Source organism: Staurois parvus, unplaced genomic scaffold (assembly GCF_062004578.1).
Source record: "Staurois parvus isolate SC_StPar_1 unplaced genomic scaffold, SC_StPar_1.0 ptg001051l, whole genome shotgun sequence".
In the NCBI taxonomy this organism is placed as follows: domain Eukaryota; kingdom Metazoa; phylum Chordata; class Amphibia; order Anura; family Ranidae; genus Staurois; species Staurois parvus.
The window spans coordinates 4,448,106-4,466,350 of NW_028318847.1; the positions used below are offsets into that span (position 1 = coordinate 4,448,106).

At 43.0% G+C, this 18,245-nt stretch overlaps 2 protein-coding genes across 7 annotated transcripts in view; one reads left to right on the forward strand and one right to left on the reverse strand.

Annotated features, from left to right (window-relative positions):
* Positions 1–232: 232 nt before the first annotated feature.
* On the reverse strand, positions 233–15,243 carry CFL1 (cofilin 1). Its single transcript, XM_089658095.1, has 4 exons — positions 15,068–15,243; positions 5,791–6,089; positions 1,346–1,422; positions 233–1,261 (listed from the first exon to the last, which is right to left on the reverse strand). Exons 1-4 carry the CDS (start codon positions 15,068–15,070, stop codon positions 1,143–1,145), a joined length of 498 nt encoding a protein of 165 aa, XP_089514221.1. The 5' UTR covers positions 15,071–15,243; the 3' UTR covers positions 233–1,142.
* The window catches only part of MUS81 (MUS81 structure-specific endonuclease subunit), a 307,431-nt gene continuing 303,679 nt past the window's right edge, over positions 14,494–18,245 (forward strand). For 3 of the 6 annotated variants that reach the window (XR_016307484.1, XR_016307485.1, XM_089658092.1), the window contains exon 1: positions 14,494–14,806. The gene's annotated coding sequence lies outside the window, so the exon portion shown is untranslated. The remainder of the gene's footprint in view (positions 14,807–18,245) is intronic. The other 3 variants (XM_089658089.1, XM_089658090.1, XM_089658091.1) reach the window with 2 other exon arrangements.

Genomic DNA, 18,245 nt, shown 5'->3' on the forward strand with positions numbered 1-18,245 from the left:
AGGATTTCAACTTTGTAATGCTGTGTCTTTATTGGAGCAATTTCTTTACACTACTCATCCAATGCCAAAATTTCTTGCTATAGCAGAGCTTAGCACCACATACAGCAATAAAACCATCAGTGCTGGATATTCTGTCCTGGCGCCACAGGCAAAGCCCAAACAGATATTACTTAGCCATAAAAAAAAAAAAAAAAAAAAGGAACAGAAATATTAAGTGACCACACAGTACACATACTTTCATTATTTTATTAATGCTTATCTGCCAATATGACCATATTAGTAACGCAAAACAAAAAAAGGAAGTTGAGACTGCAATGAACATATGATTTTAATGGGAAGGACTGTAGAGGTGAAAAGAAAGGCTCCAGCCACCTGAATTTCTACAACCCATCCACAAGACCCCCCCCCCCCCCCAAAAAAGTCAGATAAGGGTCACAGCATTGAGGGAAATTGGCAAAATATACTAAATGTGGCCATCTATTTTAAAAATGAAATATGGAATGCTGGGTCAGGGTCAAAGAGCTGTGCTATGTTTTACAAGTTAATTAAAAAAGTAATCTTAAGTTACATTGATCAGCGGAAAATACTAATTACCCTGCAGATGCCAGATAGAAGAATAAGGAATGTTGAAAAAAACAAGTGGAATATTCAGGTGCACTCAATTTACATGACAGCACAATGAAGCCATCTCTACATAAAAGTAATAATGATCAGCCACAAAGTGCTAGGGGCAGCAGTTTGATCCCAAATGTAAGTTTTGGTCATCTAGGTTGACATAGCCAAATTGCCTTGTAAATACAGGAATGTGGGAGTGGAATAAACGCCAGTCTGCATTTGGCAAAATAACTCGACAAGCACAGGGAGGGGAAAAAAAAAAAACAAAAAAAAAAAACAGAAAATGTTGCTAGAAAGAAAGCTACCTCTGTAAAATCAAAATTAAATAACTTTCAAAAACACTATACTGTGGATTCATGTATGCAGGTGAATGGCTTCTAGGAGAAGGCTGCCTGTAGAATGAACGTTTCTCCTCTTCAAGAAGGCTTTCAGGGACTAGGAACAGGAGACACTGTCAGGGAATATGGTTACATGGAAGCCCCTTTATGAAGTGGCACAGACACTGGGAGAGGAGGCAATGAGGTTCTTCACAAGGGGAATCCTTCCACAGAGGTTACACAGCTGTTGCTACCTCCAAGTCTTTCAGCAAGGCAACTACGATCCTTTATTTCAGCAAGGCAGTTTACCTGATATTCGTGTTTGATGCCTAGAAACAAAACATCAGATTAATAATCTTGAAACTAGGAATTTAGTTATGCACAGACACCACAACTGTATATATGGTCCTTACCTGTAAATTTCTTCTTGATTGCATCTTTAGAACAGGCATATATCATTTTACTTTTCAATGGAGCAGATTCAGGAGCCCTGTGGAAAATATAACCAATAGTTTGTGGCTGTAAAACTTGTCACTTGAAAAATGCACAAGTTACTCCTTATGACTAATTCAGAATGATAAAGAGTTCCCCATGTTTAACATTTATATTGTGGCAAAATGCTGCTGCCAAGTTAAGCATAACTAAAGACAGAACTCAATTTTAACAGAACAGATGAGAATACTTGTCAGGTTTTTTTTTTTTATTGCTGCCTGTGTCCACAATTAGGGAGACTCACCCTATCCTTTCCACCATTTAAACTGCAAATTTTGCAGTCCCAGGGAATCTTTCAATAGACACCAGTGGGGGGTGGGGGTGAAGGCAACTCTCCCAAATGGGAGACAGAAGAGAAACTTAAAGCGGAACTGTAGGCAGAAGACGCTACTTCTAAATGTAAACTTGTTTCAGTTGAGCAATTGACACTACATCCACCAGTGTCCTCATTGCATGTAGTCAGCCATATAAATAGCACAATGCAATTTCCTGGCTGCTGCCTTTTCAAAATACTTGAACACTTTTTCCAATTCAATGAATGGGCTCCTGTGTCTGCACAAACACCCCAGTGTGAACCTAGCCTATTTAGTGTGTTTGAGGGCAAGGTGCATTTTTCAAGTGGAACCAAATGCCAAAATATCTAGAATTCCTTTGAGTTGTTTGTGAAGGGGGGGGGGGGGGGGGAAGAACACTCCACACAACCCAAAAGGAATTCTAGATATTTTGGTTCCACTTGAAAGGTGCACCTTGCCCTCAAAACACAATAGGCCAGGTTCACACTGGGGTGTTTGCGCAGACACAGGAGCCTGTTCATTTGAATTGGAAAAAGTGTTCAAGTATTTTGAAAAGGCAGCAGCCAGGAAATTGCATTGTACCATGCAATTTTCCCCATGCACTGCATTTGGGGATGCCACCAAGAATGAATTGCACTCTATTTAAAGAGCAGCACTGTTAGCTGCAGGCGTGTGAACAGCTGATTTCCCCCACCCACAATAGTCTGAACCTAGCCTACAGCTGGCCATACACATGTAGATTTTCTGATAAGAATATTCTTAAAATTCTTTGCACATTTGATGAATTGACAAATGTCATTTAAATGGTCTTTTGCCATTTGATTTTAAAATTATTAGCTGCACAGTTTTCCTCCTTTCATGTATAGAAGGTAAAAAAGCCACAAAAACCCAACAAATTTGTTTCCGCCTTTGGCACATCAATTAACAGTCAAATGCCCTCTAAGGATTCAGCAAGTAAGGGTTGAGAAAGTGCTGGAGCAACTTAAATATACTTGCTCTCTGCCTAAAAGCCACTATTCTCCATGTAGTGGACACCACAGCTTAGGTTTTGATACATGCTTGCAAGTGCATGTGACACAAACAATCTGGTGAAATCTCACCTTGTATACCCAGTAACTATCTATAGATTTAAATCAAGGGAGTGTTAATGCACTGTACACTTTACCTTTCTACGGTTTGCCAACCACCATTTTATAGATTTGGCCAGATATGTAATCCCCATATCACTTCTGTGTTCTCCATTTGTTCTGCTTACGGTTATCAAAAGTGAAAACCATTCCAAATTGTGAATGGACATCAGAACAGGAATTAAGGGGAATTTTGTAATGGGGACACAAGTTATGTTGACAACCCAGGAATCCTTCACTTTCCTGTTTTGGCTTTGGAACAAAAGGGATACAGATGTCAAAGAAAACCCCACACACCACAATAAGCCATGGTGTACTCCTGGATGGTTAAAAACCCCCCACAAACTATAGATAACGGGAGGGTGGAAATGTTGAATCTCTTGTTTTCCTGTTGAGGGTGGAGCAACTCAAGTAGCTGTCCTGAAGAGGATTTGGGAAATATGTTTTGCCTTTACTGACACTTTAAGGGCTCAAAAAGTGCCAGACCATATACAAGAGGGTACACAGGAAATTCCAAAATATGCTAAAGGTTCTGAATTGCCATTCTTGACATGGTAAAATACTGGCAATTAAGAAAATTCTTAAACAGGTGGCATCTGTTGTACAGACCCCCTGCACTAGATTTGAATTGGAAAAGCTCTAAACCCAAGATCATGCAATAGAAAAGGTGGGAATGTGTGATCCAGGAATGTAGCTACTGGGCTTTTCAACAATTGATAGGTGATCCTGTACAACCCTTCAGTCTGAAGTTAGGCAAATAATTTTTTTTTTGTAAAAAAGGACCCAGGGCTTTACTGGACTATTGCAGTATAGCCACTAGGAGGTTATGAGTCTTGTCTGGTGTCCCAAGTTGCTACCAGAGTGCTTTGAGAAAATCTCAGGTACACTTTCACATAAAATATAACACCTGTATTGTGCATTTGCCATTTCTGAAACTGAATAAGTGTCATATGTAGGAGGTAAAGTGTATGAAAGTACAATGATTAGTAGCAAACAGCTGCAAAGAGGCAGGTACAGAATGTAGGGTGGGCAAGCCAACTTCCACTTAATTTACAGAAAAGCAAAAAAAAAAAACCCCACAACTACCAGAAAAGTCAATCACGAGTTAGGCTAAAGCTAGCATTGGGCACCATTACCCCATCCACAAAAACCCCAAGACTTAGGTGTCAGTTTATGAACCAGCAGTAAATGATCGCTGCTCAGTTCTCCAGCATTCTCAGAGAACACCGTTCTCCTGTGAATGCCGTTTATGAAGCGGTGTAGATCAGTTCTACAAACGCTGGAAACCGGCTGCGTTTACTATAGTCTCGCGAGATTACAGTAAAATCAGTTTACTAAGAAGTGGTAAATTGCTGTTTAGTTTGCAGTTCCTCCGATTCTCCAGCTCTGGGCTGGAAAATCTGGAGGGAGAACACAGATTGCCAGTGAAGGGCTGACCGCTCCTCGCTGATCTCCTGAGTGTCAAACTGAATGACCAGAGAATAGCTGCGATCCTCTGAATCACAGCTATTCTGTCATAAACTCACACCTTAATTACCATGACCACATGACTGCTTTGGCTGTGGTTTTGCAATTGGCAGCATCTCTTCATATGTCCGATCTTAACAGCAATACTAGCATTCATTTAGAACTACGGGGAAATTAATTTCATTTTGGATAGAGCAAGGGAGGGTTATAAACCCGGTCAGTTTTTTGCCATCTGTGTTCCACAGGAAGTGAGATTCTCTGCAAATTAAGGGAATTCCTTGGGGACCCTCAGGTCACCAGAACTAAAATCCCCATTGGAAAAAAAAATTTCCCGCTCTTACTTTTCTGGGGACAACCCAAAATGTGGTGTTCTCACTTTTGGTGAGAACAGTAAACAGGACACAAAGTGTGAATCTCCCTAATGCGAGCACAGACTGCAATAAAAACCCTATGAGGGCTCTGAGGAAGAGGCTAGTCCTCGAAACATGTCAGCCTTTTGGATGTCCAAAGTTCTCAAAAAACAGACAGTGCGAATTGGACAGCTGTATTTTTGTGATGTGCTTTTTTGTTTGACCATTTGTAAGTACAACACCTAATATTTTACATTCATTAAACATACTTTTAAGGTGATGCACTAGACCGATGTGCCCTCTGTTTTTCTCTATTGCAATAAAAACCCAACAGGTGTTCTAACCCCTCTCCAAAAGATGCCCCAACCATATATGGCCATCTCATTTTCTATAATGTCTATTACACAATTGTGAAAGGTCAGTTTAACTTGTATGTCTGTACTTTGTTCTGTGCTTTTCATGCTGCACAATTTAAAAAGATACTGCATCTAAAACCATTATATTCATGGTTCTCAGAAAGTCACATGGCAAAGTAGGCAGCAGAAGCCATCATATAACCAATGCTAGACAGTAGATATAAAGTAAGCCAGAACATCTGTTACAATTAGGACAAATCCTTCCAATATTTCACTTGGTAAAGGAAAGCCAAGTTAACCAGTCTCCCAATATTAAAAAAACAAAAAAAAAAAAAACTCGGTATTGAAAGAACTCACTAAAACTGGAGCAGACAAATCTAGAACAGCTGCAACTAGTAATTAAATTGGCTTCCATTTTTTTTTAAAAAAGGGAATCTAGAAGCAGATTGGTTGCTATGCACAGTTACAGCCTTAGGCTGGCCATACATTATACAATTATCTGCAGATTTTTGGTTTAGATTAACCAAAAACCATATAATAGGAGGACAAACCTAAACAACACTTTCAGTTGTATCCAATTAGGCAGGCCCTTGCACTACATAGTTGAAGGTAAATCTAAAGGAAATTGGGCAGAAAATCTGCAGATAATTGTATAATGTATGGCCAGCCTTAGTAAGCTGCTTCAGTTTTAGGTAGAAATCAAAGTGCAAGTTTACACATGTAAGAAATGCAACACCAGTTTTAGTAACAAACTTTTCACTACATGATCTCACCAGAATACAAAGATTAGCTCTTCTTTCTTGCTCTCCTTTGTTTCATAGCAGCAGTCATAGAGAGCATATCGGCAGTCATTTGGTGGTAGCATTTCCACAAAGTGCTTGTAAGGGTCACAAGCATGATGGACATCTCCAACTAAGATCTCCTTGCCCTCTTCTGGGATGATAGTTTTCTTGTCATCACTCATGCAAAACAGGATTGCCTTAATACGCTTGCTTTTATCTTCTAACGTTTTGTGCAGTTTCATAGCATTGAATATTTTAATGACCAAGTCAGATACTGTCACACCTGAGGCCTGAAAAACAAAATTTTTTTGGATTAGAACAAAAAACCAAACCCCTAATTAAATGCAATACATTTGAATAAAAACACCTGGTATGAGTGCAGAGTTCAGGTGCAAGTGAGCTAGCAAGCAGTTCTTGCTTTCCACTGTCATTTTAGAACACTATCACTTCACAATGATTGAGTTCTACAGGGATGCCTGCAGCTGCAGGCATCATCCCAGTATTGTTTCTCAGCTGACTGTTAGCATTCTTGTAGAAGCAAAGCTAGTGGCCAATTAGCCACTGGACTGCTTTTATGAGCGGCAGGAGGGGACTTCTACCCCTACTCGGTCTCTTGCATCCCACTGGGGAACCAGAGTGCAGCCAGTGGTTCCACAGGCTGACCATAGAGCTGATCAGGGGACCTGTTCTCATGTATAGTTTCCATCTATTGTATGGAGTACATGCTATAATGGTATACTCTACAGACCCTTAAGGAAGAAAATGAGAACTTAATTGTTAGTACCTAGTAACAAAGGTGAAATAGCCATGGTTTAGGTTTTATGCCAAACTGACTAGCTGTCAAGTTCAATATTTATTTGGACATCTTAGTCCTGATTTTAGAGATCCCAGAAGCCCCATTACCTTTATCCCCCTATACAAGTCCTTAATTTGCCCTAAAGCCTTAAAATGGTTGTAAAAGCAGAGGTTTACCTTCATGCATGAAAGGGAAAAAAAAAAAAAAAACTCCACCACACCCCTTCTGTGTGCAGCTCTCCTGGGTTTCTCTCTACGCACTGGCTGAGACAGCAGCAGCAATTGGCTCTCACTGCTGTTAATTACAGCAAGTGCCTTATAGAAGCATGGAGTGGGGCTGAGGAGCGAGCATGTACGATTGCCCACATAGCAGCTTGTTATTGGCAGCATGAGCACCGGCAGGGGACCAGGGCTGCACGATACCCTTTTTATAGGGGCAAGTACTGATACGTGTGCTCAAATACTCACTGATGCCAAGTACCAAAACCTTTACAGTGGAATTTGAGCCCATACAAAAATGAATGGCTTAAATTGCAATTTGAACAGGAATGCAGTGCAATTAGTCCAAATCATGTATGGTTTCCTGCGCCACTCCTGTGGAAACCTAGGTTGAAGTCACCATGACATATCACTTTAATTAGGTTTAGCAAGTTTAAACCCCAGATATATTTTAAACCCCATTATGATTCATATATTAGACCAAAGTCTGTCTAGCAAAAGGATTCAAATTCATCAGGAATGGTCATGTGACTACAATGAATTAATGCATTTAAAAGAAAACTGGATAAGCACTTTTGCACCACAGGACAGTAGCTCGCTTTATCAGGGGACTCCCCAAATAGGTGTTCACCATCAAAAGGCATGTATATAAAAAGGTGTCTTACAAGTTGCTTCAGCAGACAAAGCTTTTAAACCACAAAATCCTACAGAGGGAGACATTTTAGAGACTTTTGCATTCACATTCTAGAGAAAGCAACTTGCAAAGGCCAAGGGCTGAACCCGCAAGTGCAGAGGAGGCCTTAAGGGGGCTTCAGGCCACCTATCAACAGAATACTTGAGGGAACACCCTCAATAGAACCGAGGTGTAAGAAAGTACGGTGGTAGACTGCAATTTCATCCCTCAAATTCCTTTTCCGTAGGATAAGAGCACAAAGCTTAAGAGGTGGTAATTTGTAGGATTAGGCCAATTCTCAGTGCATATTCAAAACTGAATAGGGAAAGTATTTTTGGATTTGCCAGCCTCTTCTTACCCATGGGGGCTTATTTTGGCAGCAAAGAATCAAGTGCTGCTAGGCAAAGGATAGACTGCAATGTGTCAGTGTCGAGTGAACAGCATATCAAGAAGCCCTAGCTTGTGGCTCAAAATACAGGGGTTGAAAATTAACAGGATCAGGGGAAAGTGCAGTTTTTGGTGCCTGGAAACTGAATGCTTTAACCATTAGCCGCCCGGCCAATGGCCGTTTGGCGTCTTGAAAAGCGCTGCAGCTTTCCGGGTGCACGCCATTTGGCGTGCTCCCGCACATGCGGTTTGCGCGGTTGCAGAGCGACGCAGCAGTGCAATCTGTCACCGCCCGTGCACCTCGGACACGGCCGATGACAGATCCGAGTACCGGCTCCCGTTGCCGGTACCATGTGACCTGCTGTGACCAATCACAGCAGGTCACATGACAGTTGTATACAATGGATGGCTTCATTCATGATGCCATCCATTGTATACTAGTGCCTAGCTGTGAATGGTCACAGCTAATCACATGCCCATGTCATGTGATTAGCTGTGACCAAATCACAGCTAAGCACAAAAAAAAAGCTGAATGAATCGATTTCATTCAGGTAAATGCTTGCTTATAGCAAAGTAATTCTTTGCTATAAGCAAATTGTGTAAAAAATAATAAAATACTGATCACTTCCCCAAAGTAGTACAGTGTTACTATGGTAACATTGTACTATTTTGGTCATAGTAAAATGTGAAAAAAAATCTTAATAAAAAAAAAAGGTAATAAAATAAAAAAAAAATATATATATATTTTTTTTTCATACTGTCACCAGTCAGTGTTGCTGTTCACCGCCATGCCAGTTATATGATGACGCTGTACTGCACTGGTGACAGTATGTAAAAAAAAATAGTGAAAATAATTTTTTTAATTTTTTCATTTTCCGAAAAATTATGACAAAAAAATACAACTTCAAAAAACTCGCCATGCCTCTTATGAAGTACGTCGGACTGTCTACTCTGCAAAAAGGGGTCATTTGGGGGATATCTGTACTATTCTGACATTCTTGGACCTCAAGAAATGAGATTGGCTGTCAGTACTTCAGGATTGATCAATATTCAGATCTATACCATAGTTTGTGAACTCTAACTTTCCTACAAACTAAAAATTACATCCTAATTTGGGTTATTTTCACCAAAGACATGTAGCAGAATACATCTCGGCCTAAATTTATGAACAACAATTATTTATTTGTAAACTTTTATAACAGAAACAAAGAAAAATGTGGGGTTTTTTTTCAAAATTTTTGGTCTTTTTTTGTTAATTTAGCAAAAAATAAAAACCCCAGCGGTGATTAAATACCACCAAAAGAAAGCTCTAGTTGTGTGAAGAAAATGATCAAATTTTAGTTTGGGTACAGTGTTGTATGACCGCGCAATTGTCATGCAAAGTGTGAGAGCGCTGAAACCTGAAAACTGGCCTGGGCAGGAAGGTGTAAAATTGCACGGTATTGAAACTGTAAAAAAAAAAAAAAAAAAAAAAAAAAAAAAAAAAAAAAAAAAACTTTCAGCACTCTTAAGAACCTTCAGACAATGGCAGAGAAATGCACTTAGACAGGTCACACTGCTGCCAAGGAGTAAGCGCAAGGAAAGGAGCAGTAGGGCAATATGCTGGGACAAGAATAGGTATCGGCCTACAGGAGACACGCCATTGTTCAGGGTATCAGCAGAAAGCATGTTATTTGGCCCTTGTCCAAGTAACCTGTATCTGATCCACCAATGCTGATGTGAAGGGATCCCTGATTGGGTACTCAGATGCAGGAGTTGGGTGTCTGAAATACAAAAACTACAATACATAAATGCTTGGGTTGCTTTTCCATAGTGGGAGGCTGCAGGAACTAAAGAGCGCAGAAGGGCAACAAGCTGGGAGGGGTGTCAAGATCAACCTAAATTTTAGGCAGCAATACTTTTGACCATGAAACTAATCACGTTACTCTGTACCCGTTGTGTGCCAAGCACTGCAGGTTGTCTATTGAGCCAGCCGTTTTTTGCTTTGCAAAACGCCAATGCTCTTACACTGGATTGGTCTCACTTTGAGACATGGGCCCTACCCCCAGAACCTGGTTTCCTTGAGCAGCTCTCTGCCTCTCCTCTGACATCCCTATCTGGCTAATACCCAAAGCAAGGCAAGTGGAGCACCGAAAGCAATAGGATACTTGTACAAAGCAAGTCAGAAATGCTTAAAGTGTTACTAAACACACAACCCTGAATTCACTATATCTAGTTTCCCACAGTACACATGAAAATGCAATTATTTTAATATAAACTGCCAAATACTTGGCAGTATATAGCAGTCTTGTGACTTCTATCAGTGTCCAGTTGAGCTCTGAAAACTCCCAAGTTTTAACCATTCAGCTTTGACTGTCCTATGGGGCTGCATAACCCCTGACCCTGTCTTAACCATGGTGATTTGGAGGGTGCATGTGATCAGCACAGGGCCAAAAAACAAAACAAACTGAGCATGTAAAGAGTGACTCCTAGAGCTCTGTACTATCAGCAGATGGATTGAGGACAGTAGAAGGGGCATATCAGAAGAGGATCAAACAGAATTTTTTCACAATGCAGAGGGTTAACCAGTAACCAGCATGCTTTACTGCACAGACTGATTTTTATTGTTCTGGGTTTAGTAACATTTTAAATCAATATTCCTGCAAAAAACACTGGACTGATTTAACATTACCAGAGAGCCCTGTGTAGCACTGGTCCTAGAACCAAAATGACCATTTTAAACAAGGAATTCTCTAATTGCACACTGGCACTGTACTATGGTTTGCAGCCTCCATACTGAGCTTCAGGATGAAGAGGGACTAAACACTGAACTTCCACCCAAAGCATGCTGAAAATACTGGGGCTGCATGTCACCTGCAGGAACTTATGCCTAAGAGCGGGCATGCAGGTCACCTTCACTGAAACCCCAGACTTCTGCTCTCCCTCAGGCTGTAACCCTAGCAGGCTCCCCTCACTGCAAAGTTAAAAGTGCAGGGTGCATATCTGATTTTTTTTTTTTTACCATTCTCAATAACTTCACTGGGCTTCCTTATAGCTGAACTCAAAGCTACTGGTCCCTGCTGCCCAGCCACCAACTGTACAGACTTAGAAAAGAGGCTTTGGAGCATCAGTTGCACAGAAGGGGCGTCTGTTGGATTGAGAAATAAGGCAAGTATTATATATTCCTCATCCCCTACAGGAAAGGGCCTTTGCAGTACAAGGGCAATTCCCAAACCTAGGCTTATTCATTTATCTGGTCTGCACTAAAATTAAACAATCAGACCTGTAGTATTTTTAGTATTGTAGCGCACTGACCGGTGCATTAGGGCGCCATTCACAAAAAATGCTCATGCGACAACAACCTGCTAGTGTGAATGGGCCCTCAATGGATTCAGACTCTGCAACTTTACTAAACAAACCACAGGTTTGACTAGGAGGTAACAAAAAGACAGTTCCTATCATTTAGAAATTAGGACAGGGTGAAACAGAACAGTTATAAAACTGCAATATTTACTAAAACACTTAACATGCATTTAGATCACACCTAGAGGACATCACTTTTTTCAACAAAGTGAGTTAAGACTGTCACCACTACCACATTCAAACCTGTCCCAGAATGAGAACTGCACTGTGAATGTAATAAACTTACAAGAGGAATGTGTCACACCAGAAGAGGTCTCCAAGTAACCTGAGCTATGGCAATAAATGACGTTTTCCAACCTGGAGGCCTTGACACCAGACCTTACAGGAAAATAAGGTCTTCTATCTTGCAGTACCGACACCCAAAAAACCCACCGCAAGCCATGACAAAATGATGAACATGCCTACCTCAAATCCCAGCTTGCTGCAAATGCTGGTGATGTCACCAGGCCCCACCCTGGATCACATCCTAGAGTGCATTCCTGCAACATCTGATCTGCTTTCCAAGAATTCAGCGACACTAGCTTCTGACGAACTCACCTAGGTTAGAGTGCATTGCATGTTCATTTATCTTCAAAGGTTTTATTTTTACAGCTTTTAGCAAGGTTTTTTTTTTCATATATATGGGGTGCTGCATGGTGCAGCCCCCATTGTCCTTTAAAGGCCAAATTGGGAAAATGTACGAGTTCTCCATTAAAGTGATTCTGCACCAGCACTGCAAGCATTAAGTGTACATTTCTATCTAGGGGGTGGTAAAGGCAATTATACTTTCCAGATCCTCCACTCTGCCATGTTCTTGCAGTGGATTGTCCCTTGGCATCCTCACAAATGCAGGGCTATGGGTTCTGCAACAGTCTTCACGTCAAAAGTATCCTACCACCAGAGTGCAGGGAAGAACAGACTGTAGGGACCATTCTAGCAGTAGGAAGAGTCTGTAGGTGGAGGATCAGACAAGTAAAACTGCTTTACTTGTCTTCTATACACATGAGTATTTAAAGTGTTACTAAACCCAGGACCCTGCATTCACTATATCTAGTCTCCCACAGTACATGGACGTGCAATTATTTTAGTAAATATAAACTGCTAAATACCTTCTCATCAGTTAGAGCAGTCATGTGACTTCAGCAGAGCACTGGTTAAAGCTTGTAGGAGGAGTTCTTTTTCCGCTCTAGGAGGATGCAGAACCCCTGACCTATCTGGACAGTGCTGATTACATGCACTCTCCCAAGAAAAAACCTCTAGCAATGCACACTAAACTGAGCATGTGCAGAAGGGCTACATGTTCAGTCTGTATTAACATTGACATTCAAACAAGAGGAGAGGCAGAGAAATCAGGATCAAACAGCCTTTACACAATGCAGAGGATTAACTCCTTAGGTTCCACAGTGAGTATAACAAGCATGCTTTACTACATATACAGATTGATTTTATGGTTGTGGGTTTATTAAAGCTTTAAGCTTTGCAGGGCCAGAAGTGTACTTGCTTTCCCCAGAGTTCAACTTTAACAGGCCAGTTGATAGGACCTCCTGTACACAACACTGAAAACTCCTTATGTATGAAACACATACAATACCACTCCAGGACATTCCATGCTTGTCCAAATTATAACTGTATGCATGTCCAGCTCATTGCTGAAGATCAACAAGAATGGTAACCACACTCCAGTAGAATGATTCCTTTACCGTTGTGTAGCCATAACAATACAGCAGGGGGAATGACCCAATATTTCACAAAAAAGCACTTGGTATCTATACAGTCAAGCACTTCCTGATGCGAAATCCATTCGAAGTCTCGCTCCTTCTGCTGTATTGTTTTTATGATGTACAATAAGAACTCCTACACAGTAAAGTATGGATGTAGCTGCTGCACCAGGAGACAACTACATCCATACTTTACATTGTACAGCCATTACCAAAAACACAGCAAGGTGCAAAGAGCCTATGGCATCAGTCACAGGTATACGTGCATTTTCTACAAGAAAGGTTCCTGCTGGCAGAGCTAAGAAAGCCTGTGTTAAATAGGCACCTAAAATACTTGTGTTAATGTACATTTATATGTGCATGCGCTGCAGTTGCATCTTGCTTGTGCACTGCTAAATGCAGCACACATTCTTATATGCAGCTGTGCGTATGGGCTCATTGATTACTGGCTGTGGTTAGCACTTCTGCCTGGCCGCACTAGGGTCATCAGTATAAATCCCAACCTGTCTGAAGTTGGCATGATCTCTGCACAGGTTTCCTCTGGGAACTCCAACACTATAAAGACATCGTGGTAGGTTAATTGGCTCTTATTTGAATTGGTCCTAGTATGTATGAATGTGAGTTAAAGACCTACAATTGCCAGCTCATTGAGGCCAGGGACTAATGTGAATGTATGATACAGGTTTAGAGTGCATCTAGATCCTCCAGAGTTTTGACTTGAATGCATTTAGGTTAAATCCCCCCCCCCTCATAAAAACAAAAACCTGCGTCATAGCCTCCCCCCCCCCCCCCCCCAATACTTACCTGAGCCACATCACGATTCAGGGCTGTGCACAAGAGCTGCTGCTCCCGCAAAACTCCAGTGACAATTGTCAATGGGCACTGCAGTGGGGCTCAGGAGCGAGCCCCCACAGAAAGTCTATTGCAAGATCCAAAAACAGAAGCCAGGAGCTCTGGCTGAAGACCTGAGGAGAGAAGGGTCAGGGACACTGATTCTATTCCACAGAGCGGGCAAGTATAGAATTTTATTCCCTGACATGAGATCCTTCACAACTGCTTTAAGATTGACAGCGCTATACAGATAGCTGTAATAAATAACTTCAAAGTGCTGCATCTAGGAGGCACGCCAAGCTATCTGCAGCAGTTTTCTACCAGTGTGAATGAATCCTAAAGCAATCTTCCTATTGGAGTACAGCCATACATATTATAAAGCCTTTAAATATAATCCGGTTTCAGTGACTTTCTCCACGTTATGGTGAGTTATAAGCTACACCCACACATTACCTGCTATGCACTACCATGACTCCACCGATGTCACACCCTGACAACACACCGGCAGGCTGTAGCGTTCCAAGATGGACTGAAGAGCACTTGGGCCGACACTGCAGTACCGCTGCGCACCAGCTGGGGGCAGCAGCGCGTTGGACTCGCCAAAGCCGGCCGTCACACGTGCACGCGCCCACATCCCCGGCCGCGCAAAGGGACTGACGTAGTTAACAGAGACCCTCCCACTGCTCTATTCAAAGTCTATAAGAATAAGGTCGCCATGTACATTGAAGCAACGCCACAATAGCCCAGTACGAGACCAATTTTATCGGCGGCGCTCCAAAAAGAAAGCAGAACACCAACACAGCCGGCCGGATAGCCCCGCCCCCATCCACCGCACAGGTAGCGTCAAGGCGCTTTAGCTGCCGCTAAACCACGCCCAGTGCCCGGCGCGTACCGTTCCCGCCCTTCGATCACCCGGCGGCTGGCACCCCGTAGCCTCCACCACGTGACCAGGCGCGGCCCGTCCGTCCATGATACTGACAGAACACCGGCTATAAGCGCGGAGGTAAGAAAACCTCCCCCCCCCCCCCACACACACACAGAGAACCCCAGGTATATTGTTAAAGCTGCTCTTCTTCACCCCAAAGTCCACACACGGCATAAAGAGGCCCGTGACAGGCCAGGCCCAGTGGTAGCGCCTTTAGTATTCTCACCTCCGCGCCAATCCCTGACAGACGGGGGGCGCAGAAAATGGCGGCACGAGGAGACGGGGCGTAGACCCGCCGCATTATGCCGGCTAGCCCCGCGCTCGGTCCCAGCTACTCACCATCTTTCACTCGGGGTAGAGGAGGCTGGAAGAAGCGCAAAGGGTGCAGGAGATGAAAAGAAAAGACAGCCGGGGGTCACGGATGCTCCCACTGAAAAAGGCCGTGCAGCTGCCTGACAGACGCACACCAAAATGAAGCCTTCTGCTCCCCTCTTTCCGCTTTCTTTAAGCGCCGCACAATGAGAAGGGAGGGGCCTATTTCCGGTCTGCCCTCGCACAGCCTGCCGGGAGTTGTAGTTGGATGGGAGAGCTAAGGGCGGGGTTGTGGCTGACGTCACCCCCTGCTGTGAGCGTGGTCAGCGGACGTGACACTCGGATAGCTCCGTGTAAGGTGGCAGAGTACAGAGAGATGTGACAAGAGGTAGTGGGAGGGCAGTGCAGGGCTGTCCTGATGGATGCTGGGTGAGCACTGTCTTTGCTGGCCACAGTAATCAATCAGAGGAGAGACTAAAGGAGCTGATGCCTTTGTGCAGAAGAGTGAGCTCATAAGCAGAGCTATTTAGCAATCTGTGGTGGAGGGGCCAGTAATGACAGCAGACGTTTAGAAAGATTTTGTCTGGGACACAGCAACCGTATATTAACAGGGGGCAACGTTCTTATGGAGGACCTCAACATCATCAAATGCATGCACATAAAATGAATGCTATTCATTGTCAGAGACAGCAGACACACAACAGGGTATAGTAAAAGACTATGGACAAAATACAAGAGCTGGTCAGAGATTGCAGCCGTGATACAAGAGCTGGTCAGAGACTGCAGCCGTGATACAAGAGCTGGTCAGAGACTGCAGCCGTGATACAAGAGCTGGTCAGAGACTGCAGCCGTGATACAAGAGCTGGTCAGAGACTGCAGCCGTGATACAAGAGCTGGTCAGAGACTGCAGCCGTGATACAAGAGCTGGTCAGAGACTGCAGCCGTGATACAAGAGATGATCAGAGACTGCAGACGTGATACAAGAGATGGTCAGAGACTGCAGACGTGATACAAGAGATGGTCAGAGACTGCAGACGTGATACAAGAGATGGTCTGAGACTGCAGACGTGATACAAGAGATGGTCTGAGACTGCAGACGTGATACAAGAGATGGTCTGAGAATGCAGACGTGATACAAGAGATGGTCTGAGACTGCAGACGTGATACAAGAGATGGTCTGAGAATGCAGACGTGATACAAGAGATGGTCAGAGACTGAAGACGTGATACAATAGACAGTGACTGAGGACATGATACAGGATACAATAGATCAGGGCTCTCCAAACTTTCTAAACAGAGGGCCAGTTTACTCTCCCTCAGACTTCGGAGGGGCCAGACTGTGGCCAGTGGGAGTAGAAAATGTTCTGTTGTCATAGGGAGTAAACAATGCCACATCTTCAGTAGGAGGAATAGTGCCCCATTGTTGGTGTCAGTGGGAAGAAAGGTGCCCCATTATTGGTGTCAGTAGGAAGAATAGTGCCCCATTGTTGGTGTCAGTGGAAGAAATTATGCTTCTATTGGTGGGATTAATAGTGCCCCATCATTGGTATCAGTGGGAGGAATAGTGCCCAATCATTGGTGTCAGGGTGAGAAATAGTGCTCCATTCTTGGTGTCATTGGCAAAAATTCTACCCCCATTGTTGGTGTCAGTAGGAGGAATAGTGCCCCAAAGGCTGGATAAAGGCAAGCAAAGGGCCAGATGTGGCCCCCGGGACGCAGTTTGGAGACCATTGCAATAGATGGTCAGAGGAAGCAGACGTGATAAAGGAGATGGTCAGAGAATGCAGACATGATACAATAGATGGTCAGAGACTGAGGTCATGATTCGGGAGATTGTCAGAAACAGAGGATGTAGTAGAGCAGATAGTCAGGGACTGTAGACGTGGTACAGGAGATGGTCAGGGACTGTAGACGTGATAAAGGAGATGGTCAGGGACTGAGGACATGATACAAGACTTGTTCATACAGTGAGGACATAGTAGAGAAGATAGGAACTGTAGACATGACACAAGAGTTGGTCAGAAACAGAGGACATAGTAGAGAAGATGGTCAGGAACTGTAGACATCATACAAGGGCTGGTTAAAGACTGCAGACATGTTACAAGAGATTGTCAGACACTGAGACGAGAGACCCTGAATTAATGTAAACACTCAGATATGTGGTTACAGGTTTGTTCGACCCCCCCCCCCCCAGCACACCATTGGTAGTAAATATTTCCCTGCAATAACACTAATAATCTTAGAGACTTGACGGTGTCTATAGTGCTGCGTTGTAGCTACCCCTATAGAAACACCCATAAATTGGGCTTTAGCCTGGGATGGAGCTACAGCAAAGCACAGATAGAAATACAAAACTGCTTTTATAGCATGACGGCTATGGATCAGAAAAGGACCAAGTGCTGCATGAACTTGATCCCCTGGGGGATGCAAAAAAGATTTAAAAGTTGCACTAACGTGGTCATTAAAAAATCTGCTTGAGGGCTGGTTCACACCATGCCCATACATGAATTGCATAGGAACGTGCTGTGAATTCCTGTTTAATTCACATGTGATTCTGTGCAGTGTGATTTCAGCGCATTCATTTTGAATGGGCTAATATCACAAAGCACCAAAAGTAGTGCCTGCACTACTTTTTAAAATGAACTGTAACTGGATCGCATGGTGCATAAGTACCATGCTTTCTGGTAGGGGCAAATACATTGTGTTTATGACCTGGATTTGGGGTGTTTCTATTGACACCTGCTGCAGATCGCAAGTGGAGTGTGTTTTGCATGCGGTCTGAATCACACAGGAATACACAGTGCAATTCATGTGCGGGCAGGGTGTGAACCAGCCCTAAAGCTTGATGAAAATTTGTAAATGCTTGCCATACACATTGCTCATTAGGGAGGCAGAGAGCAATGGCCCTTCAGTTTTTGAATATAGTGTGTGGACCAGTGAAGGGGAAAGCAGGAATGTACAAAATGGAAAAAGCAAAACCGTAACACTGTATTTGTGATGCATTATGACAATTCTGTATCACATATTAGAAGCTGAGATATGGGTTTCAGTCACATCTCCAGTCATATTACTGTATAGTGAAATGCTTTGGCTTTAAGGACTTGGGAGATCAGAATACCTAATATTTATATTTATTAATACCCGTATTGTTCTGTTTTTGAGTGTTCTAGTTTGAAAATCGAAGGCCTCTTGCACATAGACGAAAC